Source organism: Microtus pennsylvanicus, chromosome 7 (genome assembly GCF_037038515.1).
Source record: "Microtus pennsylvanicus isolate mMicPen1 chromosome 7, mMicPen1.hap1, whole genome shotgun sequence".
Lineage (NCBI taxonomy): Eukaryota > Metazoa > Chordata > Mammalia > Rodentia > Cricetidae > Microtus > Microtus pennsylvanicus.
Window position 1 is genome coordinate 84,525,196 of NC_134585.1, and position 27,023 is coordinate 84,552,218.

Consider the following 27,023-nt stretch of genomic DNA (forward strand, 5'->3'; position numbering starts at 1 on the left):
TGAGTTCTGATGGTTACAGTTGGAATGGGAAAACACAGACTTTGTTCCTCGTCAATGGGCTGGTCCTGGACTGAATGAAAAGGAAAAGGGGGCGGAGCTGCAGCATCCACCCCTCTACTTCCTGACTGGGAGCAGGATCTCTGCTGCCCTGAGTTCCCAGCACGGCGCATTAGACCTTTTACACCCGGAGGCCAAGCAATTTTCACTTAATTGCTTTTGTCAGATATTTTGTCACAGCAACAAGAGAGCAACGTAAGGAATACACGAACTTTGGTGACGCCATGATTCCTTAGGCAGGTACACCAGTGGTGGAAATAGCTCATGGGGTTATGCTTTATGCCTCAGGGAGGAGTGGCCTGGCACTACCCTGAAGGAGAATCTATTGCTAAGAAACAGCCTTGAGGAAAAAGTCCAGGCTCCCAGTAGTTTTTACCAGACTCTTCACGATCTTGTCCCTGTCTAAAACATGTGTCACCTAGTCTCAAATTCTGTCTTCCTATTCATTAAGAGGCTTTAAAAATACTTTTAAAGCTTGACGTTATCTCAGGGCTTTTCTATCTGTCATACTTTTCCTTGAATTATTTTCCTATTCTAATCGACTCCCCAGCTTCCACCGTTCAGGGGTGCATCATCCTAGTTATGTTCCCACTGCTGATCAGGGCAACCTGGGGAGGGAAGAGTTTATCTCACCTCACAGGTTATGGTTCAGCACTGCAGGAAATAAGGCAGTGTCTGCTGTTAAAGAGCAGCTTGTAGAAGCAGACGGAAAGTCAGCCATCATTCCTACCTTCCGCTCAACTTCGTCTCTACTTCCTCCACTGTCCTCCATGTGCAAATTCTTGGACATCTCCTCAGCAGCTTTCATTTTCAGCACGTTAATTGTTTCTTGGTGTTGCTTCAAAGACTCAAGAGCATTTAGTAACTGTTCTTGAGTCTCTACGTTCTTGGCAAGAGAAAAAGAAAACCATTTCCATCAGAATGTGAAGCATACTGATCTTACAGTTACTACTCAATCATACACGACATGACTTCCGCAGTTCTACCCAGCTGAACCATACCATGTTTACAGTGTCCTGAATGTCACTTCTCAGTTGGTCCCTCTCCATCTGCAGGCTTGTTTGGAGTTGTTTTAGGTCTTCCTTTTCTTGGGTTAAGACTCTTACTTCTTCCAAGGTTTGCTGAAGCCTCTCAGTGAGCAGTGCTCTCTCCTTCTCTGCAGACTGCAGGCTGGACTCTCTGTGTTCTAACTGAGTTCTTAGCTCGTCCATTTTATCTGATCTCTCTTGACTCTCGTTTGCTTTCTGCTGAAGCTCTTGAGTCTTGTGGGAAAGCTTTAAAGAAAAAGTGTGATAGAGTAAAAGCAGAACGTTGTATCACACGTAGACAAACTCACGTACATGCAGACCACACTCAGGAAAGCAGAAGCCCGTTTCTCATCAACAGTTTGTACCAACCTCAGCCTTCAAGGAATCTAAACTTGAACCAAGGTTTTCTGCTTCTTTAGAGAGATTTCCTATTTCCTGTTTCATCCTCTCATTGTCCTCCAGAACCACTTCATATTTCTGCTCGAGTTCCACGTGAAGGGCTTCCAGTGTTTGGTATGCTTCCTCTCTGTTTTTGCAATTCAGCTGGGAAGCTGGAAGGTCTTCTTTAGTCCTTCCAATTTCTTCAAGCAAAGCTTGAATTTTACTGTCCTTATGAGCTACTTCAGAAAACAAGTTTTCCCTTTCTGAGGTTCTTAAACAGAGCTCTTCAGATTTCTCATGCAGCTGTGGAAAACAAGTCAGAATTAGGGATGGTAGCAAAATTTGATAGATACCCTGAAACAACTTTCTGGAAACTTTGAACGTTAGCAAAGGTTGAGAGGAATGAATGGCGGTCATTTTCATTTGCGGCTCTGAGAGTCGACCTCAGAGCACAGTGCACAGCAGGCAAGCACACAGCCATTCAGTCTGTCTACAGCAGATGGCAGCGTTCTTGTCATTGCCTCTCCATGTAGCCCGTTTAATCCGTCTTAAATGCTTGTTTCATGATGTCTTTGAGTTCCAGTTAGAGAATGCATGGAGAAAGAGCAGTAGAAACAGCTGAGATATATTTAGTTCCCAAGTTATCACTTCAAAGTGTTTTGTAATATGTCTGTGTGGCAGGCACTTTACTTTTCATCAAAATTCAACCCCCCCCCCCATTCCCCAACTAAACATTGACTGCAATTCAAATTCCTAAACATTTAATACATGGACAAACTAGGCTTTTAAGAATTACATAAGAATCGTCATTAAAAATTTTTTTAAAATTTTTTTTCTTTAATTGATTTTATTGAGCTATATACTTTTCTCTGAGAAACATCATTTTAAATAATGAAATAATCCACAATATATTTATGGGTAGTTTACTCATTGTGAAAGGGGAAGATGAGAGAGCTGAAAAGCCCACCAAGAGAAGGGCAAAAGCACAGAGGGACACACTGTGAGGCTCAGCGCCAGCCTGACAGCCATGCTGGAGGACTGAAAAGAGCACCTGTTGGTCTTTCCGTGCACTGAGTGCTCAAGGGACTCTGCTGTTACATGTTTACAGCATAAATAAAATAATGCTTCATTCTTTAGCAAGATGTTTCCATAGAGTAAGCACTCAAATTCTTGGCACTTTTATTTCTTTTAGGCAGACAGACAGACAGAGAAGCTGATGGGTGAGTTTGCAGATGCGTTTACTAACAAGGAAAACTTATAGTGGCTACAAAAACTATCAGTGCTAGCCTTTAACCTTGCTACATTTTATTTTGAAATTTATTTTTCTCATGTGTTTGGATGTTTATGTATGTGTGTATGTATATCTATGCGCCATTTGCACGCAGTATCCATGGAGGTCATATCAAGGCCTCAGATCCCCTTGGAACTGAAGTTAACAGGGTAAGTTGTGAATTGCAACGGGGGTGCTGGGAATCAAACTTGACTCCTCTGGAGGACTAGTCAGTGCTCATAACCACCGAGCTCTCTCTCTCTTGCCCTTGCTATTTTTTAAATATGGAATTTTAAAATTTAGTCTTGAGAATATCAAACACAAATATGATGTATTTCAATTATATTCAGGTCCCTACCAATTCCTCCTGGAATCTCCTAAATCCCCCTCCCAACTTGGAGTCCTCTTTATTGTTTTGTAACTTCCTAAGTCCAACCAGTCACCCATGTATATGCATGACTGCAGCCACCCACTAGACCATGGTAAACCTACTAGGGACCCCTACAGAGAATGGCCTCTCCCTCCCCTAGGGGCCATCAATTGCCAATAGCTTTTCAGCTGGGGTGAGGGCTCACGTGGCCCTCTCTTGATCTTGGGCAGGCACCACAGTTGCTGTGGTGTAAGCACATGAGTCCTGTCACACGCGGGATACTGCTTCGCCCTAGCCCCCTAATCACTGCTCCTTACAATCACGCCACCCTTTGTCAAGACGTTCCCTGAGTCTTGAGAGGAGGGCATATAAAATACACGTCACAGACATTTGTTTGAGTCTAACTCTGTAGCCCAGGCTGGTCTGTAAACCCACCTCACCCTCTTGAATGCTGGGATCACAGGCATGAACTACCATCTCCATACACCTTCTTTCCTATTCTGTGTTCTTCAACGCAGTGGTAGGGCTAGTACCAACAAGTGGGGACAAATATTAAGGTGGGGCTAAAAGTGTGCAAATCCATTTGAAGACCAAACACAGCCAGTGCATGGATCACGCTACTAAGCACTTGGGTAAATACACCTTGAAAACACTGTTTCTCTACCAAGTTCCCTAAGAGCCGGTGAGCGCATGAGCCGTCTCTGCCCATTACGCTCTGAGCCAGACGTTTACAGCGTCTGCTGTCTTACCTCTTTCTTCAGCATTTCTACCTCAGAGGGTAAAGACTTCAACTCTGAGAGCAAGTGAACTTCTTTTTGCAAAGTTTCTTTTTCTTCAACTTCTTTATTCAGTTCTCGTTGGAGATCAGTAATCCTGTTCTCCAGCTCCAAATTTGACAGCAAACCTACAAGTTTTTGATAAATTAGTCTATGTTGACAAGAAAGTAATTAGATTTTTAAGATTTTTTTTTTAATATTTATTTATTTATTTATTATGTATACAATATTCTATCTGTGTGTATGCCCACACACCAGAAGAAGGCACTAGACCTCGTTACAGATGGTTGTGAGCCACCATGTGGTTGCTGGGAATTGAACTCAGGACCTTTGGAAGAGCAGGCAATGCTCTTAACCACTTAAGCAGAAATCCTTAATAAATAAATAAATAAATAAATAAATAAAAAACAAAAACAAAAAAAAAAATTCTATTGTTATAAAGACCCACTATAACCATAGCAAGTCTTACAAAAGAATGCATTTAATGGAGAGCTGGCTTATAGTTTCAGGGATTTAATCCATTCCTATTAGGGTCGAAAGCAGACAGAGGTGGTAGTGGACCAGTAGCTGAGAGCTTTATATCCCATACAATAATATAATATAATATAATATAATATAATATAATATAATATAATATAATATAATATAATATAATATGTGAAGAGAGAGAGAATATCTGGGCCTGAAGTGAACTATTGAAACCTCAAAGATTTTTAAGATTTTAAACTACCCCTCAAGTCATGCCCACTGCACTGAAAAGTAATTTTAAGCCTTTAATATTTAGAAACATGGATATCGAAGATATTTAAACTCAACAGTAAATTTTTTTTAAGAAGTAAGAGCTTAGCAGGCACGTGATTCCGGGAATGTACTCAATCACTGTAGGTAAGCTCCTGGGGGTCAGTGTGCAGACATAAAAATTGGCCAGGCGGTGGTGGCGCACGCCTTTAATCCCAGCACTAGGGAGGCAGAGGCAGGCGGATCTCTGTGAGTTGGAGGCCAGCCTGGTCTACAAAGGGAGTTCCAGGACAGGCTCCAAAGCTACAGAGAAACCCTGTCTCGAAAAACCAAAAAAAAAAAAATTTGTACGGTACCTTTGCCATCTACCAGGGCAGTGAGTTTTGATATTTCCTGAAAAGCAAACTGTAATTCCTTATCTAGATCATCTTGCATTTTCTTTTTTGCCTCCAGCTGGCGTTGATAGGCCTGAATGTCATTTTCCATTTGCTTACAAGAATCTGAAAGTTCATTCTGTCAGAAAAACATTGAAAATTGACAACATATAATATAAACAAAGGAGTCAAGACCACCATAGGGACAGTCACAGAATCATCTAACAATATAATAAACATAATATAATATAAACAAAGAGGTCAAGACCGCCATGGGGATACCTACAGAATCACCCAATAATATATAGAATATAATATATAAACAAAGGGGTCAAGACCATCATGGGGATGCCCATTGAATCACTTAACAATATACAAAAAAAATATAATATATAATATAAACAAAGGGGTCAAGACCGCCATGGGGACACCCACAGTATCACCTGACTTGAGCTAGTGGGAGCTCACTGAACTGATAGCAGGGGACCTGCATAGGACAAACTAGACCTTCTGAATGTGGTGACAGTTGTGTGGCTGGGGCAGTCTGTGGGCTCACTGGCAGTGGGACTAGGACTTATCCCTAGAGCTCAAATTGGCTTTTTGAAGCCCATTTCCTGAGGAGGAATACCTTGCTCAGCCTAGATGGGGGGAGAGGGGGGGAAAGGCGTGGTCCTGTCTCAAAGTGACGTGCCAGACTTTGTTGACTCCCCACGGGAAGCCTCAGCCTCTCTGAGGAGTACATGGGGGCTGGGGTGGGAGCAGGAGGAGAGGGGAGAGTGGCAACCATGATTAGTGTGTAAAATGAGAAAAGGTTGTTTAAAAGAGAAAAGCCTGATGACACTGTACTGATCACCACTGCAAGTCATAACCTCTGGAACAGTACTAACAACTTTCTCCTTCAGCGTCAGGTTCTCACTCCTAAGGAAGGCCGACTCTCTCTTGGCGTCAAGGGCCACAGCGTCCATATCAGACAGCGTCTGCATCATCTGCTTCAGGTCTTCAGTGGGTTCCTAGACAGGTGACAAAGAGGACTCAGGAGGTCCAGTTTTGGCAGATTTGGGAACTACACTGGAGAACACACATACACACGCGGCAGAAATCCAGCAGGTGCAGCGCCAGAGAGCTGGAAACTAGCCTGAACCCCTGCTGGGTCACACATGGCCTCACTCTGGAGTTGGCACCTAGCTCCAATCCATCTTTTTGGTTACAGATAGCTTTTGTTGCCCTATGTGCACCCTGTCTGAAGAGTTTCCCAAAGACACAAGCTACGCAGAACTCAGCTGGGAGGGAAACCCAGATAACTGTGGTACCCAGTCTTTATTGAGACGTTGTGCTCGGCATTATACTGTGGAAGCTTCATTCAGGCTGTTTGGAGCACATGGAAACCAACTGGCATAATTGTAACGGAGAAAAATAAAAATGCCCTGGGTAAAGGGAAAGCGCTGCAGGCCACCGAGGCTGGGGACCCCATCTCAAGTGTCTCTGAGCTTTCATTCACCCTTGCCACAACACACAAGGCAAACACACTCATTCTTAGCTCATCAAGAAGGGTAAAGATAAGATAAAAATTCTGGCCACATTTTCCTATATCATAACAGCTGGTCGGGAAGTACAATTTAAACAACTGGTTAGTGTTTAATAAAAAAACCTAAGCCAGGTATGGTGGCACACACCTTTAAATCCCAGAACTAGAGACAGGCAGGGGGATCTCTTGAGTTAAGAGGTCAACCCATCCAACATATCGAATTTCAAGTCAGCTTGAGCTTTACAGAGAGACCCTGTTTCAAACAAACCAACCAAACCACCCCCACCCACTGGTACAGAAGGAAAAAAAAATCCTAAAACCATTGAAGCAGTTACTTCAACTCTCTATTGGTAAAATGTTGATCACACTAATGATTCATTAATCGAAGATTTATGCCCATATTGAACATATATAAATTGATTACAACCAGCCTGGTACACAGTTGGCTCAATATAACTAAGCATTTACAAGGAAGATTATGACGATATACTAGAAATGCCAAGTCAATCACACAGCAAAAGAAAACCCGATTTTACCGATGAGTATGACAGGTCTATTTTCATCTTTTCTGACTTCTGGGCATCTATGTATTTCTGCAGGTCCTTAATCTGATCCTCTTTTTGTTTAAGAAGCTCTACTTTTGAACTTAATTCATTCTAAAAGAATCAAAGAACAATAAAATTGAACTCAATAAATGATTTGTTAAAAATTTAAATTGGTCAAAATTCACTAATATTTAAAATATAATTTCTCTATTTTCTGTAATTATGTTTAATTATAGGACACATATTTTAAGTTGTAGTTACTTATCAAAGGAAATACTAAGATAAATGTTTACCTCAAGATCTTGATTATATACTTCTGCATGCTTAACTAAATTCTTTAAGTTGGAAATTTCATGAATTAGCTGCATCTGTAAGAGAATATGAATAGGAAACAGCAAACCAATTGTTAATAAAGCAAAAAAGAAAGAAAACCAAAGAAAGCATTCTTTACTGCTTCAGAAACACCCATCTTAGAAGGGATTGAGAGGTCAACTGTTCAGCTACTGTAGTAGCGCACCTGATAATCTAAACATCCAAGAGGAAAAGGGGCTAGAGAGCTGGCTTAGCAGTCACAAGGACGGCGCTCTCCCTACAGAGGACACAAGTTCAGTTCCCAGCATCCCCTCAGGCATCCCAAACCATTTGCAACTGCAGCTCTACAGGATCTGATGCTTCTATGGGCACCTGCATTCATTCATGTATACACTTAACACTGACACATAGACCTACATGTAATAAATAACAAAAATAAGATCTTAAAAAATCCAAGAAACACTACTCAAACAAACTCCCACCCACAAATTAAACAAATAAGGAAAAGCATGTCTTCATAATGATCTCAACAGGTCATAATGACATCACTAGTGAATAAACAAACTCCAGTCACAATTTTAATGACCTATATTTTAGACAGACTGTGTTTGGGGAATCTTAAGTTTTTTTCCTTCCAATTAATGATCCAACTGGCCCTATAATGACATAGTTCATATGATTTGAATTTAGGTTGATTGGGGTAGGTTGACTTCATGTAGGAACTTTAAACTATTATTATTGTTGCTGAGAACCTACAAGGTGTAAGATTATTAACTCTTACTTTGCTATCTATCCTCAGGAAAACATTGAAAATTATGCTACTACGTAAAAATATAAAGGAGAAAGCATTTGTCTTAATGTTGTTTATCAAAGTGAAAATTTTGAAAATTCAGCTTTGAATTTTTTGACCACCAGAAACTTTCATAGTGAGGAACAAGAGACCCAAACCAGCCAAACAACCAAACCAAACCACTCTGTGTAAGACAAAGTCACTAAACCCTTCAAGATGCTCCATTTGTTCTCCTGTTCACATACAGTGGAAAATAAATCTGGTTATCTTAAAAAGAGTATAAACTAAATGCCTCTCGATTAAATTCTTTAAGTCGTGTACACACAGGTAAAACAGCAGCACCTCCACGTTAGAAACCAGTGTCCTCACGAGGCTGATAGAGTTGCCGTTCGTGTTTTTGTTTCACATTCACTATTTCTATTTTTCTTACCTCCTGATCTTTCTCTGCTTTTCTTTCGAGAGCCTCAAATTCCTCTAAGTCATTTTTTTCTTTTAATTTCAATTTCAGTTCTTCATTTTCTCTTCTTAGCTGCTCGTAGTCCAATACTAGATCATCGTACTGAGCATGAATTGAAGTCAATTCACTTTCTAAGTTTTCCTGTTATAAACAGAAACAAATCTTCAGTCAGGGGAAATTCAGATCCACCTGTTAAATTGTTTTGTTAACCAAAATGTAGATTAAATGAATAATCAGTTCATCTCTGAGCCAGTTGAACAGGTCATTCTGTTATCTATCTATCTATCTATCTATCTATCTATCTATCTATCTATCTATCTATCTATCTATCTATCCATCCATCCATCTATTTCTGAGATAGGGTTTCTTCATGTATCTCTAGCTGTCCTGGAACTTACTCTGCAAACCAGGCTGGCCTCGAACTCACAGAGATCCGCCTGCCTCTGCCTCCTGAGTGCTGGGATTAAGGGTGTGTACTACCATTGCCTGACCATGCTTTTCTTTAATCTAACATTTGCATACTCTTGCTAATGTGAACTAGGAATAGGTTAGCTGAAGAGTATGTCTGCCTTACTGTCCCAGACAGACAGGGAAAGATGAATCATGAAAACAGGAAAACACTGAAGCCCACCTGACCACATCAATGACTCGGCGATACACTGTTCCTCTGGCTCATTCCTGAGAAGGCTTGGAAAGGAAACAGAAATGGGATGACTAACCTGTCTAAGCTGCTAATGGTTTCCATGTTTTGCCATACCATCCTGGGAGAAGCAAATTTCTACTTTCTATGCTACTTTGAGAAAAACTATGTTCTTTATTTTTGTTGTTTGGTTATTTTTGAGAATCATTTTTTAAAAAAAATTTAAAAGTGTCTGAGTGTTTTGCCAGCATGTGCATAAATTCAGGTTGCATGCTGTCCTGGAGGTCAGAGACGGAGTTGTATCCACTGAAATTGAAGCTACAAACAGCCGTGAGCTAGCACGTGGATGCTGAGAACTGAACCCGGGTCCTCTGGAAGAGCAGCCAGTGCTTTTAACCTCTGGGCCATGTCTCCAGGCCTCTTTATTTTTAAATAACAAATTCTAAAAGATGTGCAGAACAGAAGAACACGTTGCCTGGACAGCCATCAATTAGTAGTGGTCAGAATTGCAGGAACGACTGCAGATGTTTCCAGAAGAAAACCAAGAATTTCCTTGCTGGACGTTTATATAGCATTACTACATACCTGATCGGTTGTTTACCCTCAAGGGGTTTCTCAAATAAAAATATAAAACTTGGAACTATTACAGGTCCTAAGATTTGTTAGTAAGAGCTGTAGGCAGGTTTCTATTGTATCAACACACATCTGCTTTACAGTCTAGGTATCTCACAGCTATCAATCAAGAGACAAAAAGAGAACAGTCTTCCCTATAACCAAGCTTGTCTCTGACATTAAGTCAGGCAGGGTTAACACTGCAGTATAAGAGCAAATGCAGCAAGAAATAGAAAAACAGTAGCAGGAGAGATGGCTTAGCAGTAGGAATACTTGCTACTCTTCAGCAGCTCTGCGTTCTGTTCCCAACACCTATATCACAGCTTGAAATCACCTGAAATTCTGGTTCCAAGGGATCTGATGTCCTCTGCTGACCCTACAGGCACCAGACATGCAGTGGTACACAGATACACACATGTGCGTGTACACACATACACACACATACAATATGCACACATGTAAGATAAAATTCTTAAGGAAAAAAAAACAAAAAACAAACAAAGGCAGCTGCTCTAATGAATACTTAAAGTTACCTCGCTTAGCATCTTCGTTGCTGAATTCCACTCTACCTCAGCCAATGATTCAAGACTGTTACTGAACATATCAGACTCAACAGAGAGTGCTGTAAGTAGAAAAACAAGATGCACGTCATGAACATATTTAGCATAAGTTTCGCAAAAAATAAAAATGAGTTTTAATAAAAAGTTGTGAATAGATGCAAGCTCAAATGAGATTATATTCAGGTATGACTGCCAAGAGCATGTCAACAATAGATATAATCACTGATCATACTACTGTATGAATTAAGAAAGCTGACTGGAATTGTGATAAAGATCCTTGAGCCAATACAGATAAAATGGCAAATTCTGTATCTGAGATTTGACCAGTATCAGTAGATTAAAATGTCCCTAAAGATGATTATAATGCTGGAGAAACAATTTAGAAATACAGTCCTATAGAATTGATATAAATGGCATTCTGAAAACTAAAATAAGGTTAGCTGGATGTTATGTGAAGACCGTACAATTTTAACTGAACTTCGGAGCAAAATTAAATCAAGCACCTGATTTACACACTTCATGTACACTATACTGCTCTGTTTTTGACACGGTCTTACTATAACCCAGTCTAGCTTTGTATTCCTGGCAATCCTCCTGCCTCAGTCTCTCAAGCGCTGATACTATAAACAGAAGCCACCGCACTTGACTTACAATTCACGCTTAAGAATCAACAGAATTTCATAATGTTTGCGACTGCAATCATATCTGAACTGTAACACTGTGTTTAACCATGTTTCTCACATTTACCAAGCTAGAGTCTGTGGACACACATTTATAACTCGGTGTAGTTCCACTGAAGAAGGTACTCACATTCATCATTCTCTCCCAATCTCAGAGAATTTTCTTGCAAAAAAGTCACAGAAGTTTTATGTGCCCTTGTAGTTACATTTAGTGGGACTTTAAATTCATTTACATAGTTTGACTCCTTCATTTTGCTACTTTTGCCATAGCACCAAGTAACTCTTCGTTTCTTTTTAATCTTAAAAAACAAGAACAAAAGAAATCAAAATTATTTCACACAGGCCCAAAAACTGAGACAAAATAAAACAAGGAAACTACTTATTTTTATATATGTTTATGTAAGCAGCACGGCAGGATTCTTAGGACTCTAAGAAAACACGCTGAGTTCTGTGGAAGAGCACATGCTTATCCTGCACAAGGCCCTGGCTCAAATCCCAAGAACCAAAAGAGAAATGTAACACCTGTGTCAAGTACAGAATTAAGTGCTGATTCTGAAGTTAAGTAGATCGCTTTTCTCTTGCGCAGCCCTGTCCTCTGTCATATCCCACAGTCTACCCTGCCCCAATGCAAAGCAGTTTCCGTCCTCACCACATGATTTAAGATTGCTCTTGCAAGTGCTGGTGCACACCTTTAATCCCAGCACTCGGGAGGCAGAGGCAGGCAGATCTCTGTGAGTTTGAGGCCAACATGGTCTACGAGTGAGTTCCAGGACAGGCTCCAAAGCTACAAGAAAACCCTAACTCGAACCTGCCCCCCTCCCCCCACAAAAAGATTGCTCTTACAAATAAGTCACGGCTTTACTGTATCTACAGCCAAGGAAAAAAGCCCAAAACATCAAAATCCTGTTTAGTTTATCCCTCATTTCCCCCCCAATTGGACAATTTGCTATCTTTCCAGAGTCATAATTCTCCCAGAGGTATAACTTATCTGCTGCAGACAGTAGCTATACCTTTCTGAAGATCAATGTTGATGTTACATAAAAGACTCTATTGTCCTTAGCATAATGTCACATTCAAATTCCTCAATGCACTTTAATATACCCTGGCCACTGTGCATTTTAAGTTCAAAGTATGTTTACCATGCATTTGCAAAACTCTTAAGCTTTTGGAAATGGTGGCTGCTTCTTGAAGCATCTGCTTCCATTGAGCTATTTCCTGATCATCGCTTAGTCAACCAACACTTCTTGAATGAATGTACACCTGCTAGTGACTTACACAACATGCCTACTGGTAATTACACTGAAGGCTTACACTAGGATTTTCTGTGTAGAAAGGACTGTTATATACATTCATGAGACTGGATATCAAGCTGTCCTTCAGGTAAAGTCAATAGTTAGGAACTGACAGAACTGAGATTAGAGTTGGATCGGTTTGGCTTTGAGGGCTACCCTCTGAACCTCAATACTCCATCATTTCTACTGAACAGAAACCTATCCCAGGAAGAACAAAGTACACCTGCTGGAAGGTAGGGTTTTGATCCCTACACTGATTTATATTTTCAATCGGTTTTCCTGAGTTAATATTATCATTAATTAAGTAGAAGGTACTGTCATAAACCCTAGAGATCTTAGTTCCTAGTCATTTATAAATTTCTTTTTTTTAAAAAAAAGATTTATTAATTTTATTTTAATACACACATGTTTTGCCTGTATATATTCTGTGTAAGGGTGTTGGATCCCCTAGAACTGGAGTTACAGACAGCTGTGAGCTGCCATGCGGGTGCTAGGAATTGAACCAGGGTCCTCTGAAAGAGCAGTCAGTGCTCTTAACCACTGAGCCATCTCTCCAGTCCCATCTTACAAATTTTATTAGACTTTACTATGAATCATTGTCCAGACAGTCTTTACTAACACCCTAGACTTTTTGAATTAGTATCTGTTTACATGCAGACAGGGAGAGGTAATTACAACTCCCTTCTTAGGTAGAGTTGATACATGGCAAACACACAGAGTGATCTAAGTTTCTTAAGGACCCATATCAAAGGATAAAGGGTTACATTTTAAGGACTCAGAAAGATCTGTAGTGTTCTGTGCCATCTTAAGGACACAGAAAGACCTGTCGTGTTCTCTGACATCTTGAGGACACAGAAAGACCTGTCGTGTTCTCTGCCATCTTGAGGACACAGAAAGACCTGTCGTGTTCTCTGACATCTTGAGGACACAGAAAGACCTGTCGTGTTCTCTGACATCTTAAGGACACGGAAAGACCTGTTTTGTTCTCTGACATCTTGAGGACACAGAAAGACCTGTCGTGTTCTCTGCTATCTTAAGGACACGGAAAGACCTGTTTTGTTCTCTGCCATCTTGAGGACACAGAAAGACCTGTCGTGTTCTCTGACATCTTGAGGACACAGAAAGACCTGTCGTGTTCTCTGACATCTTGAGGACACGGAAAGACCTGTCGTGTTCTCTGACATCTTGAGGACACGGAAAGACCTGTCGTGTTCTCTGACATCTTGAGGACACGGAAAGACCTGTCATGTTCTCTGACATCTTGAGGACACGGAAAGACCTGTCGTGTTCTCTGACATCTTGAGGACACGGAAAGACCTGTCGTGTTCTCTGACATCTTGAGGACACGGAAAGACCTGTCATGTTCTCTGACATCTTGAGGACACGGAAAGACCTGTCATGTTCTCTGACATCTTGAGGACACAGAAAGACCTGTCGTGTTCTCTGACATCTTGAGGACACAGAAAGACCTGTCGTGTTCTCTGACATCTTGAGGACACAGAAAGACCTGTCGTGTTCTCTGCCATCTTGAGGACACGGAAAGACCTGTCGTGTTCTCTGACATCTTGAGGACACAGAAAGACCTGTTTTGTTCTCTGACATCCTGAGGACACAGAAAGACCTGTCGTGTTCTCTGCTATCTTAAGGACACAGAAAGACCTGTCGTGTTCTCTGCCATCTTGAGGACACGGAAAGACCTGTTTTGTTCTCTGACATCTTGCAGCTCTACCTTTAGCTCCTGCTGCAATGCAATAGAAGACGACGTCACCAGCATCCGCTTCAGGTTCTGGATTTTCTCATCCTGTACTTTCTGGAGCAAGTCTTTTTCATCCAGAAGCTGGGCCAGCTGATCTTTCTCCATTTCCTGTGCCCGAGTCTTTGTATTTACCTAAAAAATATTGGGTTATGTTAACTATAAATGTAGCAAAATCGGGCTATAGAAAATAGCTTCAACAACAGAAGATTACATTTGCGTGTAATCTATGAGAACTTTAATTTTATTCAAGTAAGATATCGTTTACATACAGAAACCCAACATGTAGCTATCATAGCCAATAGTTAAACTTTAGAGATAAACTATATACAGTTCTTTCATTAGGATACTATATTTCATGCTAGGATAATGCTGTTAATTCTATTAATTGTCCATGAAGATATAAATAGGTAGGGAAGTCAAAGAAGCTGAAATTTGAAAACTGCAATAGAAGAGATATTCATTAAAAAGACCTACTAAAAGGAAAGGTTTTTTACAAACTTAGGAACACGATGACAGAAACAATGAAGCAAGCAGAAGAAAGGCTGGCTGGTGTACTCTCAGAGGCCACCTTCTCAGGGTGGAAGAGGCGTTCAGGAGAATGTGAAAGCACAAGGTAGACTTAGGTCACTATACAATCCACATAGGAAAATACATGGTCAGCCGGGTGGTGGTGGCGCACGCCTTTAATCCAGCACTTGGGAGGCAGAGGCAGGCGGATCTCTGTGAGTTCGAGACCAGCCTGGTCTACAAGAGCTAGTTCCAGGACAGGCTCCAAAACCACAGAGAAACCCTGTCTCGAAAAACCAAAAAAAAAAAAAAAAAAAAAAAAGAAGGAAAATACATGGTCTCTCAACAAAGCTTAATAATTTTAAGAAATGCCCCCTCGTTCATTTTTGTTTTTTGAGACACATGTAGTCTTGGCTGGTCTAGAAATGGTTACACAGCAAAGGATGACCCTGAATTCCCAGGTTTCCCAGCCACCAACCCCGAGGTACTAATATTATAGGCATCCACCACAGGCTTGGTTTGTCTGAGGTGCTGGGGGGTAAGTTCAGGGCTTTGCACACACTGGACAATCATCCTGTCGACTTAACGACATCTCCAACATTCAGAAACAAGGTATTTCAGGTTGTAGTAAACTTCTTTTGTTGTTGAAGATAGACCCAGGGCCCTGTATATTCCAGGCAACACTACCACTAAGTTCCATCTTATTTCCTAAAGTTAAAACTTTATGAATTGAATTATTTTAAGCTAAAATCCATTTGCTTTAAAATTAAGTTGTATTGAATCATATATTCATAAATTTATAGTCTCTGAGGCAGATGTCCATCATTCTATATCGGTTCTTAACCCTTTACCCAAATAAAAATCATACATACCTCCTCCAATTGTTTTTTGAGATCCACTATTTCCTTTCTGTACCTTTTCAAGAGAGCTTCATCATTTGACACCTCATTAACATAAGGAGTATTCTTCATATATTTAGCAGTGCTGGCAAACTGGGACAAAATGTAAGATGTTCAATATTAAAAGAATTCCGATAATCAATATACTTACTTCTTGTAATAAAGTTTCTTTGAAAAAAAATAGCATTTTTGGCTGAAAGTATCTGTCCTTTCTTTTAACCTTTGTTCTGATCTTTGCTGGGTGGGGGAATGCTGTGTATGCGGTGTGTTCATGTGTGCAGGCACATGTGTGCATATATGTGTGTGCACATGAGGGCAAGGGTTATTGTTAGCTATCTTCATTGATTGCTACACCTTCTTTACTGAGCAGAGTTTCTTCCTGAACCTGGAGCTTGTTGATTAGGCTAGTCCAGCCAGTCAGCTTGTCCTGGGATCCCTTGGCTTTGTTTCCTGGGTGCGGAGGTACAGGAGAGGTGCTCTGCATGTGAGCTTGGATGCTGGGACTCCGGCCCTCACACTAGTGAATGAAGTGCTTTGTCCACGGAGCCATCTCTCCAGCTCCCAGGACTGAGCTCCCAGGACTCCATTCTTATTTGCCAGCTTACTAATTCAAGATAATTACGTTGGAAGCCAAGTCTCATCTACTTTATAAACACTGTGAGGCCAGCAGCACCCTGACCCAGTACTCAACAGCTATAATTCTTTTTTTTGTAGACAGGATCTTGTTACATGGTCAGACTGGCCTGAGACTTCATAGGCAGATCAAGCTAGTATAACACTTAGAGAAATCATCTTGTTTCTGCTTCCCAGGAGCTACAACTAGAGACCCACATCATTACACTTGGCTTAATTTGTCTTCTATTTTAGAGAGAGTGTTTTACGTTACCCAGGCCAGTCCATCTGCTTCAGTCTCCTAAACCCTGGGATCTGGGGCACGTGCCATCATGCTCAGCTTTGAAGCATTTTCCCCCATGGGGAGAACTTAGGGTCTGTGTCTGCTCTGCAAGCATTCTCCCAGAGCTTCATCCCCCACCCCTGCAGCAGCTAAGAGTCGTAGGTGACAATCTTCAGGTAACCATTGACAAACAACACTGGACCCTCACTGAGAAAGTTGCTTTATTAACTTGTTTTCCATTTCCCCTTCTCATATCCTTTCTTTTTCAACAGAAAATGCAGGCCTGCAGTTCTTCTGCAGCCAACCGTTAGCAGAAAGTCACTAAATGTTTGGTCACACACACATTATATATTTTTATAATCACTATTTGTGGCAAGTAACACTAGTGTTTCATTTATGAATCTAACATAAAGTTTCTAGTTACCACATAATCAATAGATATAGTTATTTAAAGAAAGCATCAAATCACTCCAGTTAAAAGTATTGGATGTTCCCAAAACTACAGAGATGGGATACAAATACTAAAGCCTGGGAAATTACACTAAGGAATGCTGTTTGCTAGATTGCACATCTGTTCTATAGCAGGCACATCAGGGGGAGAAAAACGGCTTGTCATTTTAGTAGAGAATGTTTTCTTCTGAAAGCCGGGCATTCCCTACAGTATAACGAGATGAAAATTAAACTCACCTGGAGAGTTGTTAGGGTTTCATCGAACGACGCTGGAGTAATTGTGCAGATGATGCGGGTTTTTGCATTTCCTCCCAAGGAATTCTGAAGAATTCGTGTCAGTTTGCTATCTCGGTAATTTATGAAACCACTTAGCAAGAAACAAGTATGGGAAGAAAAGGGTTGAGAGTGCATACAGAAAAATGTTGTCCTTTAAGAAAACGAACACTTACTCATAATCTCATAAATTAAATTTTTACAGGTTGTATAAGGCGGATTAACCTTCTAATTAAGAATACTTAAGATAGGGAATAAACTTAGTAGGTTATAGTTATTTGTGTAAGAAGCTATGCTCATAAATTATGCACATATATTAAAATGTCACAATGAATGAAGCACATTATTATGTATAATTAATATATGCTAATAAAAAACAAAAAAATTAAAGCTGGATGCATGGCAAACGCCTTTAATCCTAGCAGGCAGATCTGTGAGTTTGAGGCTAGCCTGATTTACAAAGCGAATTCCGGACAGCCAGAGCTGTTACACAGAGAAACCCTGTCTTGAAAAACCAAAAAATTTAAAAGGCTGATGAGATGGCCCAGTCGGTAGAAGAACCTGTGCAGAGGTCTGAAGAGCTAAATTAGACTTGGGTTCGACAAGGTGACAGGAGAGACGTGATTCCTAAGAGCTGTCCTCCGACCATCAGTTGTGTTTGCAAAATCAAAAAAAAAAATGTTTTATGGAAAGGATTCTCTAGGCAAACAACTGAGGATTAAGATACAGAAGCAGTGTGGTTGGCACACCAGTGCTGGAGCGGAGATGGAAACGCTGTGGCTCCAACACCTGCAGTTAGAGCCCAAATCACCTAGGGCTCCCACACATGAGGAGCAAAATAAAATGCTAAGCTGTACAACCGGAATATCACAGATTCTTAAGAGATGAAACGTTCTTAAGAATGCCACATGAGTACCAAAATGTCACACTGTACTCTGTAATATGTCCAATTACCACATCTCAAATAAACACACAAGCTTAAAAAAAAAAAACTAAAAGAGAGCTCACAAAACCTTTAACAGTGTAGGAGAAATCAATACACTTGATTACAACTAAAGTATTACAATTCTCCAAATAATAAAAACCCATAAGAAATAAGTATATAATACAACTTACCCAACTTGTTCATCACTAAGTTTCTTAATCACTTGTCCCAAAATAAATAAACTCCGGTTTATATTACAGCCTTCCTTGAGTCGCACACCTGAGTTAGACAAATGTGAAACTTAGCCTCTGTGCTAGATGAAGTGCTTGCTTGTAAGTCCTGAGTCAGATGATGCCAAGATCTACGCTGTGGTTCAACCTGAGCTCACTCTCGATACTAGCAGTTCTCTTTCTAGTCTGCCTACATATGAAATCGAGCAGAAACACCAACATCCGAGAGAAAATAACATCGAGAAAATGGAAACTAAGACGGGAAAAAAATGCCTGCTTCCCAAGGTCCTCTAATCAGTTAAGTCTTTTTATAAACCTTTAAATAAAAGCAATCATGGACTTCCAATCAAATGCCAGTAATTTTTATTTTTAAACTGTTAAGATGCCTACACCATTCAAAAAGTTAAAATGCAAACCTTGAAAAAGCACACTAAAATATTCAAACTCTTCTTTTGCTTATGAGAGTTATTTTACTTTTATCGATTTATTTGAACTCTACTATCTTACTTAGTTTTTCTTACTCATACAAAAAGAACAGGAAAAATCAAATGGTCAATCTTGTCATGAAAAGTTACAAGTATCCAGTTAAATCTGGACTTAGTGCTGCACTCTCCCTGCAGGGACACATCAGAGCTCTGCAGTTCAGACACTAGACAGAGTCTTCTTGGAGTGATTTTGATTCTTGTTCTTTTCCTTCTGAGCAATAGTCATGGTCACTGTGATCTTCAATGGAGGGAAAGCGTACTGAAATACGTTGTCCAAATAAACAGCAAAGCATCGAGCCAGTACATTAGCACTAGAAGGATGCCGTCCATGGCTTTTCTTAATGTTCTAATCAAGACAGCTTAGATGATTTTTATAATACATTCCTGGCCTTCCCAGCTACGCAGCCCTATCATCTGAAAAACTGAAATTTTAAGTTGGTGCTGTAGTAGGTCAAAGTTATTAAGTTTGATTTATCATAAAGATTTTCATCTGGAAATCATTACACTATCAGAACTTTAAAATGCATGGTCAGACATCACCAAGTTTCATTACCTTCGGCTCCTGTTTGAGCAGCTCTTTCACTGCCCGCAAGATCAACCAAATTCTGTAAGACAGATGAAAATATGTGTTAGGAGGTGTAACTAGAAACTATAAACTCTAACTTGGTGAAGAAATACTTTATCTCCCAGACTACTATTTAGGCCTTTTCTTTTTTTAAACCAAGCCACACTGATCTCTATGTCTTGTTCCTTATCTCTTCTCTTTCATCTGTCTGTCTATCCATCCTCTATGCTGCTGAGGTGTGCCCTATACACAGCCCAGTACTTTACAGAGGAGAATATAATCTTAGCAACCTGGCCTCTGCTGTGGCTTTTGATGCTTTTCCTCTTTATTTCTAATGTTTTAGTTCATCCTTACTCTGTATTCAAGAACCAAAGCAAACACTGTTTTCTCAATAGAGTTTTGCCACCTTTACCCTTCTTGTATACCTAGAATGAATACATCCTTAACTGCACATCCAAGCTCTTTAGAGGTGAGGCTCATTCACATGGTTCTTATTTTGCTGGGCTGGCATATATGTACCACACTACACTGTAGCTTTTAAGAGCACTGGCCTCTCTTTCATTTCATAAGTAACACAGAGAAAACTGAGAATCACAATGTGGGCAGCATGCTAGGTGCTGAGCAACAGCAGAGAGCCATGCACCTAAGTTCTGCTCTTTCAGACCTCATCTTCTACAGAGAAGCTTTGTGAGAAGACGGAGGGATTTATACACACAAGAGAAGATTTAGATCGCTGGAAAAGGGCACAGAGGGACACAGTATGTTCTCTGGAACAGGAGGCAGGGGAAGGCCTGCTATTAGGTCTACATGTAAGTGACAGAGAAGAGGGAGGGAGTCAGCTATGAAGAGATGAATACAAACAGTATCGTGTAGAAAGGTCAGCATGCCAGTTCACAAAGCAGACTCCCTTAGAGTGTTTGCTAATAACCCAGAAAGGATCTAGCTGCTTAGATGTGATTTTGGAATCTGGGAAGTAAAGGCAGGAGGACTGCCACGAGCTCCAGGCTAGCCTGTTGTGACAAGCCAAACCCAACATCCACCAAACCGGTGAACTGCAGCGACCGTGTACGACTGTAGGCATGGGCCAGATTGTGTGGCGTCTTGAAAGCAGGGCTGGAAGCATGGGGCTTCTGAAATGCGGGGAGCTACTGGAGGCATGGGGCTTCTGAAATGCGGGGAGCTACTGGAAGGCTTTATGCAAGAGGGTAGCACAGGGATTCAGCCTCCTAAAGGAACGACTGTGGCCCTGAAACCTGAAGCCAGAAAACCACCGAAGGGTAAGAGGAAAGACAGCACAGACGGCGCAGAGCTGAGGGATGCTGGGGAATAACATTCCCAAGGCCAGGAGAAAAACCAGAAATCAGCCGCCCATGGAGCCAGAAGAAGACTCCAGAGGGAACATTTCTTTTCCAGAGGGTTTTACAGGATGCAGACAGGCTGGCCCAGGTTATCCTGAGACCCACATGCGGCAAATCAGCAAAGGGATGAACAACAGAATTCCCATATTTATAAACATGCTTTCTCATTGCTACAAAAAATGTTTTAACCATTCTTCTTACTTTTTGTTTTTGTTTATCATACTCTTTTAAGTTACACTGATTTAAAAACAAACAAATTTGGCTAAGATTTAAAAACAAACAAATAAAACATATTCAAATTCCAAGATTCAACTCTCAGGCAAGAGAAGATTGTTCTTACAGTTGTACAGCCATCACACACAGGAACAAAGATGAGCTGACCACTACACTAGCATCTCAGCTAGTACCCGAGGCTAACCCTTACACCAACAGCTCAGCTAGTACCCGAGGCTATTCCGATGATCACTTATTCTGTCAGCTATTGACCCTTTGTTCCTACTTAGTAAACAGTTCTTATTCAAGCAGCCCCCAACAGCCTGTCTCTCCGGGCCCACACGGAATGATGTTTATAAACACTCACCAGATGCGACACTTTGATAGACCCATCACAGTTAGAAGATTCACCTTTTTCTCTGCTTTCCAAAATCTAGGTAGAAAAGGCAGCTTGTCAAAATGAGTAAATTCTTCTTTGCAAAGACCAAGTGTAGGAGGACAGAATCACCTACCATCCTAAAAATCGTATGGGAGCGACTGCTTCTTTGATTCATTTTGGTTACTCCATAGTGTCTGTTCTCTGTAAAAATAATGAGCTATATGTCAATTTAAAGCACAGGAAAGACATCAGGCTGCACATCTGCTCAATAAAACATGGGACTTGATAGTTCTGGTATGCACTTAAAAATACAGCAGCCTTACTTTCTCCTGTTGTGATCCATTTCAAAGCCATTTCTGCTGTATAAACCACTTCTTCTGTAAGATCAGCAACATATACATTTCTCTGAAAACAGTTAATTATGAAAATATTAGACAAAGTTTGCTTTCAAAGTTAAAATCTACTGTAGAATTTGGGAAAGTAAAAAAGAGGGAATGATTATTCTGTAGAAAAAAAACAACTTATTCACTTATTTTATAAACTTCATTATAAAAAGAAACTTGCAAATAAATACATCACAAACCAAAATTATGCAGACTCAAAATATGTACAGTTCAGTGAACTTTCATATACTTAGAATGGGCAATTAGAACAGAACCTATTTTAAAGTATAAACTTTCTGCATCAAATACATTTTATGCCCTTAGTCATATTAATTCATTAAGTTTTAAATAAATTCATACCATTATATATGACTATTTCATACATATAACTGGATTTCTCTACCACCCTTTACCTCTCTCATACCCCTATCAATCCCATCATTGGTACCAGTGCTGTTCCTGACAAGACTTTTAGTTAATTAGGGACATTTATGTGGCTACTGAATCCAAACTGGATCCTCTTAAAGTGAGGTTCACAAGTGAAGGCAACGACTCTTTTCCTTGTAGCAAATGGTTCAGCATTGTGCGAAGGGCCCCCTGAAAGTCACCTCCCCCCCTGACTGCCCGCTGGCAGGCCCATTCTGTGTTGACCCAGTGACGTCACCTAGTTCTTTTTACTCACGTTGATGTCTTCCCGAATTATCAAAGGTTTCATTTTTTGGGCACTACAGAGTAAGTCTGTAATGGTTTCATTGTAGATCTCCATGTAAGACACCCGTAAGAGAAATTCTCTCTCAGGAAACTAGGAGGAAAAAAATCACCCATTTATAAGCTGGTATTATACAGTCACATACCGAGAGCAAAGAGCCCAAAAGGAGTTATCTGCGAAGCCAACAGAATCCACGGCTATATGCTGATAAAAACCACAAAAGTGGTATTTAAGAAGTAACAAGTTGTCTAGGCTCAAAAGGAAGCCTTGACAATAGATGCTCCGGCTTTTGTGCCCAAGCTTTGTAAACACTGATCCCGCTTTCCTTCTCTTTACTTCACAGTTCATTTTTAGGGCTCTTAAGGAATCACTAGAAACCAGCTGGGCAGTGGGTAGTGCACGCCTTTAATCCCAGCACTTGGAGGTGGAGGCAGGCGGATCTGAGTTCAAGGCCAGCCTGGACAGGAGTTCCAGGACAGGCTTCAAAGCTACAGAGAAACCCTGTCTTGAAAAGACAAAACAAACAAAAAAAGCAAAACTGGTAACTAAACAAAGCTAACATGGAACTAACTGTTCAGATAGGATCCCCTACTGCTTAGTCTGCTTGTTGTTGGGAATAGTATTGTTCTGGGACTCAGTGGGAAAATAAATCCAAGAACTTCAAGTTCTAGGAAGCGTGTGAGGCAATGCTATGCTTACCTTATCAGGAGATAAGTGTGCCTGACTTTCACCAATTGCCACTCATCTGCCACTACTTTTCCCTACATGTGCTAGGAAGTCTGACGCTGTTACCTTCTTAATCCTTTGGAAAATGTCATGGATTGCCCTGGGTATAACTCCCACACAGTCCTCAGAGCCCATCATAGTATGCGTTTTTCCTGATGCAGTTTGCCCATAGGCAAATATGGTACCTGTAAAAGCAAGTAAAACAGACAAATAAACACACACAAAGACTCAAAATGAACTTCTAGTGAATAAAACTACCAATACTTAAGTTAATGGAACAGACACTGAAGACCTAAGGCATTCCCGCAACAGGAAGTGAATACAGACCGTTGTAGCCCTGTATGGCAGAATTGATGATCGGTACGGCGATTTCTTCGTACACATTTTTAGTGGATTCATTACTATGAAAGACACGATCTAAAAAGAACAACACAGAAATTCAATCAAACATATCAACTGCATTTTTCAAGTGTTAATAATTACCCAAAGAAATAAACCATCAGGGTCTAAAATGGTGACATAGCTAGGATTTTATTTCTTTAATTTTTTTCTTTTTCAGTAAACAATCTTCTCAAGGGGAAAATGCCCTGGTCTTCATATAGAAAAAAACCTACAAGTCATTAACCCTATGCATTTTCAAAGGCCGCAGAGCTCAGTGGCTCAGATGGGTCTAGAGTCTGCTAGGTACAATCCTGATTGGATTCTCTAAGTGTTGGGCCTCAGTCTAGAATTCATGACAGCTACAGTACCATCTTTATAGAATTATTGTGATCATATCGGTACTTAGAAAATGTGAGCTGCGATTTTTGAGAAATCTTATTTTATAACATATATCTTGCCAAAAGCCTAGCTCAAGCTAAATCAAGAAAACATCAAACAAAAATATGTGACAGGAAACAGTCGTCTGCCTGCTAAATGTAGGCATCTGTACTGATAAATTTTCCACTCTAGGATCTGAATCTTTGCTTTTGTTAATAAACTTAAAAAAAAAAAAAGGTGACATTTTCCATAGTGAAAAAGTTCACAGGGGACAACAAGGAACCCAGCAATCGGCGTGCTTCTACCCTAACAGTCGTCCCAGAGGCAGAAGTCATGGGAAAACCAAGCACCACACACAGGCTGTGTAAAGTCAGGATTTCAGGTGGAGGGGAGTTGGCAGACGCTTGTACTTCAACCTCAGGCAGTGGCTGAGTTCTTCTATATGTGGAGAGGGCCACCAAAGCTTATTCAGTAGTAAAGTCTTGGGGAACCTGTACCCTCGGTCTTATAATCTCCTAGACATACAGTTTTACCTCTAACACTATATTATAAAATGGTTGTTTACCAGGGATCATTTCAGTTTTAACAGGGTGACAACCTAGAGTCTGGGAAAATGGCTCAGCTAAGAGTACTTATTTTGTAGTTCAGGTTGCCCTTGAACTCCTGATCCTCCTGCCTTCAGACTTCAGAGTGCAAGGAACAGAGGCTACACCCGCACATGATAACTTTCGACGCTGTTATAAACTTACCAAAATTGAAGGATTTCCCCCCATCACTCTGGTAAATAGTATTACTTTCAGTTTTCCAGTAAACATGGGCATCCTCTCCAAGTTCTTCTTCTCTGGAAGAAGAGAACCCAGAACTTTAGAATAACGTAAGTGATCACAGAGGTCGGACCACAGGAGGGATCATCTAAAACATTTCACATTCTGAAGAATACCTTTAAGAACCTGGCAATTACAGAAAGTCTGCCTTGGGAGATCAGGACTTAGCTGTCTTAAATGAACCTTAGCGATCTGATTCTCATCAGTGAAGGCCCTCACTCTAAACACCAGCCTGGGAGGGGAGCAGTGCAAAGTGCTATTCGGATTAGGTTCCTCTCCTAGGGGTGTCTGACTTTTCACATGTGACCTGATGCTGTCATCTACAAAGTTCATGGAGAACCTTCCAATAGACTGCTACAAAAGAAAAAAAAGGTAAACTCCCCAACTTCTTGTAAAATAAAGTTTTATAGTTTCAAGTATGATTATAATTTTATGTTGCACTATATTCATGGTTATGTCTGTCTGTGTGGGGTCTACCGTCTGTCTGAAACCCTTAAAAACAATGTTGGAAACTTCTGGAAAAGTTAACATGCCATAAATTACCTGAATGATCCCACTAATCTCAATCTCTCTCTATCTCTTGAGACAGTGTCTCAGTACATAGTCCTGGTTGGCCTGGAACTCACTGGGTAGCCGAGGCTGGTCTACAACTCAGAAATACCCCCGCCTCTGCCTCCAGAGTGCTGGGACTAAAGTTGTGAGCCACAAAGAGCACTCTAATCTCTTCAATGCCATCTTCCTCTAAATTCCTATACACACCAAGCAGCACATTAATCAACCATTGACCCATCCATCAAGTAACTGCCTATCCTTTCTTTGGTGGAAAGTGTCTGGATTTTCCTGATACGAGGCGCATCAATCAATCACCATTGAAGGTTCAATGTCTCTTCCCACATTTTCCACGCTCACTTTCCACAGTGTATTGCAATGGCTTACCAGTACACATGCTGTTCTAGTTTACTTTCTGTCGCTACGACAAAATATTCTGATCAAAAGCAACTTGGAGAAGAACAGTTTTATTTCAGCTTACACTTCTAGCACTGAGGGAAAGTTGGGCACGGTTTCAAGTAGGAGCAGAGGCAATATCCATGAAAATATACTGCTAGCTGTCCTGCTCTCTCTGGCTTCTGCTCAGCTAGCTTTCTTATACAGCCTTGGATCCCATGAGCAAGGATGGCACCACCCACACTGGCCTGAACCCTCCAGCAAAGTCTCCCTCAGATAAAACTAGGCTGTCAAGTTGACAGTCAAAGCAAACCAGAAGAAAACGTTCCCCAAATTAGGGAAGGAACTTCTTAAGTACAAGAAATCCCCAATTTTGAGACTCTCAACTCGTTCGATACCAATTTCGCGAACACCAAAAGCTTTGGCATCTCTAGCTGAAGGCCGGAAGCTAGAAAACCCAGGGGACTGCATTTCCCACTTCCTGCCCTGTCTTTTTAGCATTTCCGACCCTTCTCCACAACTGCACATTTTCTGTCCTTATAGCGGTCTGAACTTGTCCTCAGGAAACACGGAGTCCTGCTCCGGGGCGAGCCGGGACAGCGCGCCGGGGCGCAGGTCCCCAGACGGGAGGGTAGCGCAGTCGCCCGTCCCCCGCCGGCCCACGCCACCTACCTGCTGTTGAGCGGCCGCACCCGCACGCACACCGCTACCGCCGCCTCCTCCGCCATCCCGCCGGCTGCAGCCCAGAGAAACGCAGAATATCAACGGCGTCCACCAAGCTCCGGGACCGCCCCGCCTTTAAATTTAAAATGTCCTTAACGTCGCAGCTGATTGGGCTGCGCAGCGTCATGACGTCACGGGACCGTCCACGTGCCCCGTGGGAGCGGGAGGGGGTGCGGGGAGGCGATGGGCGTGACCATAGATCCAATGTAGGCTGGGGACAATCAGGGATCGCGGAACTAAGAAACGCAGAGCTGCGAGAGTGGTCCTGTAATAGGTTATTAGTCAGGAACCACCGAGCACCAGCTTCCTCTCTACTCCACCCTCAGACAGCTGTCAGTTTGCAGAAAAGTTTTATAATCTTTAAAAAAATAACCCAAACTAAACCTTTGCTTTGTTTTAAAGCCTCCAATGGAAAGAGTTGGAACTCACTGTCCGGTCAGAAAAGGAAGACATTTGTATTCTTTGGAACTGCATTGAGGCGTTTTTCCGTTTTCTTTCTTTTTTCTCTTTTCTTCTCCTCTCCTCTCTTCTCTTCTCTTCTTTCTTTCTTTTCTTTCTTTTTGGATTTTCGAGAATGGGTTTCTCTGTAGTTATTGGTGCCTGTCCTGGAAC

At 41.1% G+C, this 27,023-nt stretch overlaps 1 protein-coding gene across 1 annotated transcript in view; it reads right to left on the reverse strand.

Annotated features, from left to right (window-relative positions):
* Positions 1-26,492, reverse strand: part of Cenpe (centromere protein E) — a 60,639-nt gene extending 34,147 nt beyond the window's left edge. The window contains exons 1-24 of the mRNA XM_075981280.1: positions 26,361-26,492; positions 24,669-24,760; positions 23,488-23,577; positions 23,227-23,345; positions 22,408-22,527; positions 21,666-21,747; positions 21,476-21,543; positions 21,331-21,396; positions 19,381-19,432; positions 18,304-18,391; positions 17,152-17,281; positions 15,543-15,662; positions 14,137-14,295; positions 11,246-11,414; positions 10,409-10,497; positions 8,597-8,764; positions 7,358-7,432; positions 7,056-7,175; positions 5,882-6,004; positions 4,977-5,133; positions 3,856-4,010; positions 1,455-1,769; positions 1,059-1,331; positions 788-943 (exon numbers count right to left, since the gene is read on the reverse strand). Of these exons, the coding sequence (XP_075837395.1) occupies positions 788-943; positions 1,059-1,331; positions 1,455-1,769; positions 3,856-4,010; positions 4,977-5,133; positions 5,882-6,004; positions 7,056-7,175; positions 7,358-7,432; positions 8,597-8,764; positions 10,409-10,497; positions 11,246-11,414; positions 14,137-14,295; positions 15,543-15,662; positions 17,152-17,281; positions 18,304-18,391; positions 19,381-19,432; positions 21,331-21,396; positions 21,476-21,543; positions 21,666-21,747; positions 22,408-22,527; positions 23,227-23,345; positions 23,488-23,577; positions 24,669-24,760; positions 26,361-26,416 (3,042 nt within the window). The 5' untranslated portion in view covers positions 26,417-26,492. The remainder of the gene's footprint in view (positions 1-787; positions 944-1,058; positions 1,332-1,454; positions 1,770-3,855; positions 4,011-4,976; positions 5,134-5,881; positions 6,005-7,055; positions 7,176-7,357; positions 7,433-8,596; positions 8,765-10,408; positions 10,498-11,245; positions 11,415-14,136; positions 14,296-15,542; positions 15,663-17,151; positions 17,282-18,303; positions 18,392-19,380; positions 19,433-21,330; positions 21,397-21,475; positions 21,544-21,665; positions 21,748-22,407; positions 22,528-23,226; positions 23,346-23,487; positions 23,578-24,668; positions 24,761-26,360) is intronic.
* Positions 26,493-27,023: the final 531 nt, after the last annotated feature.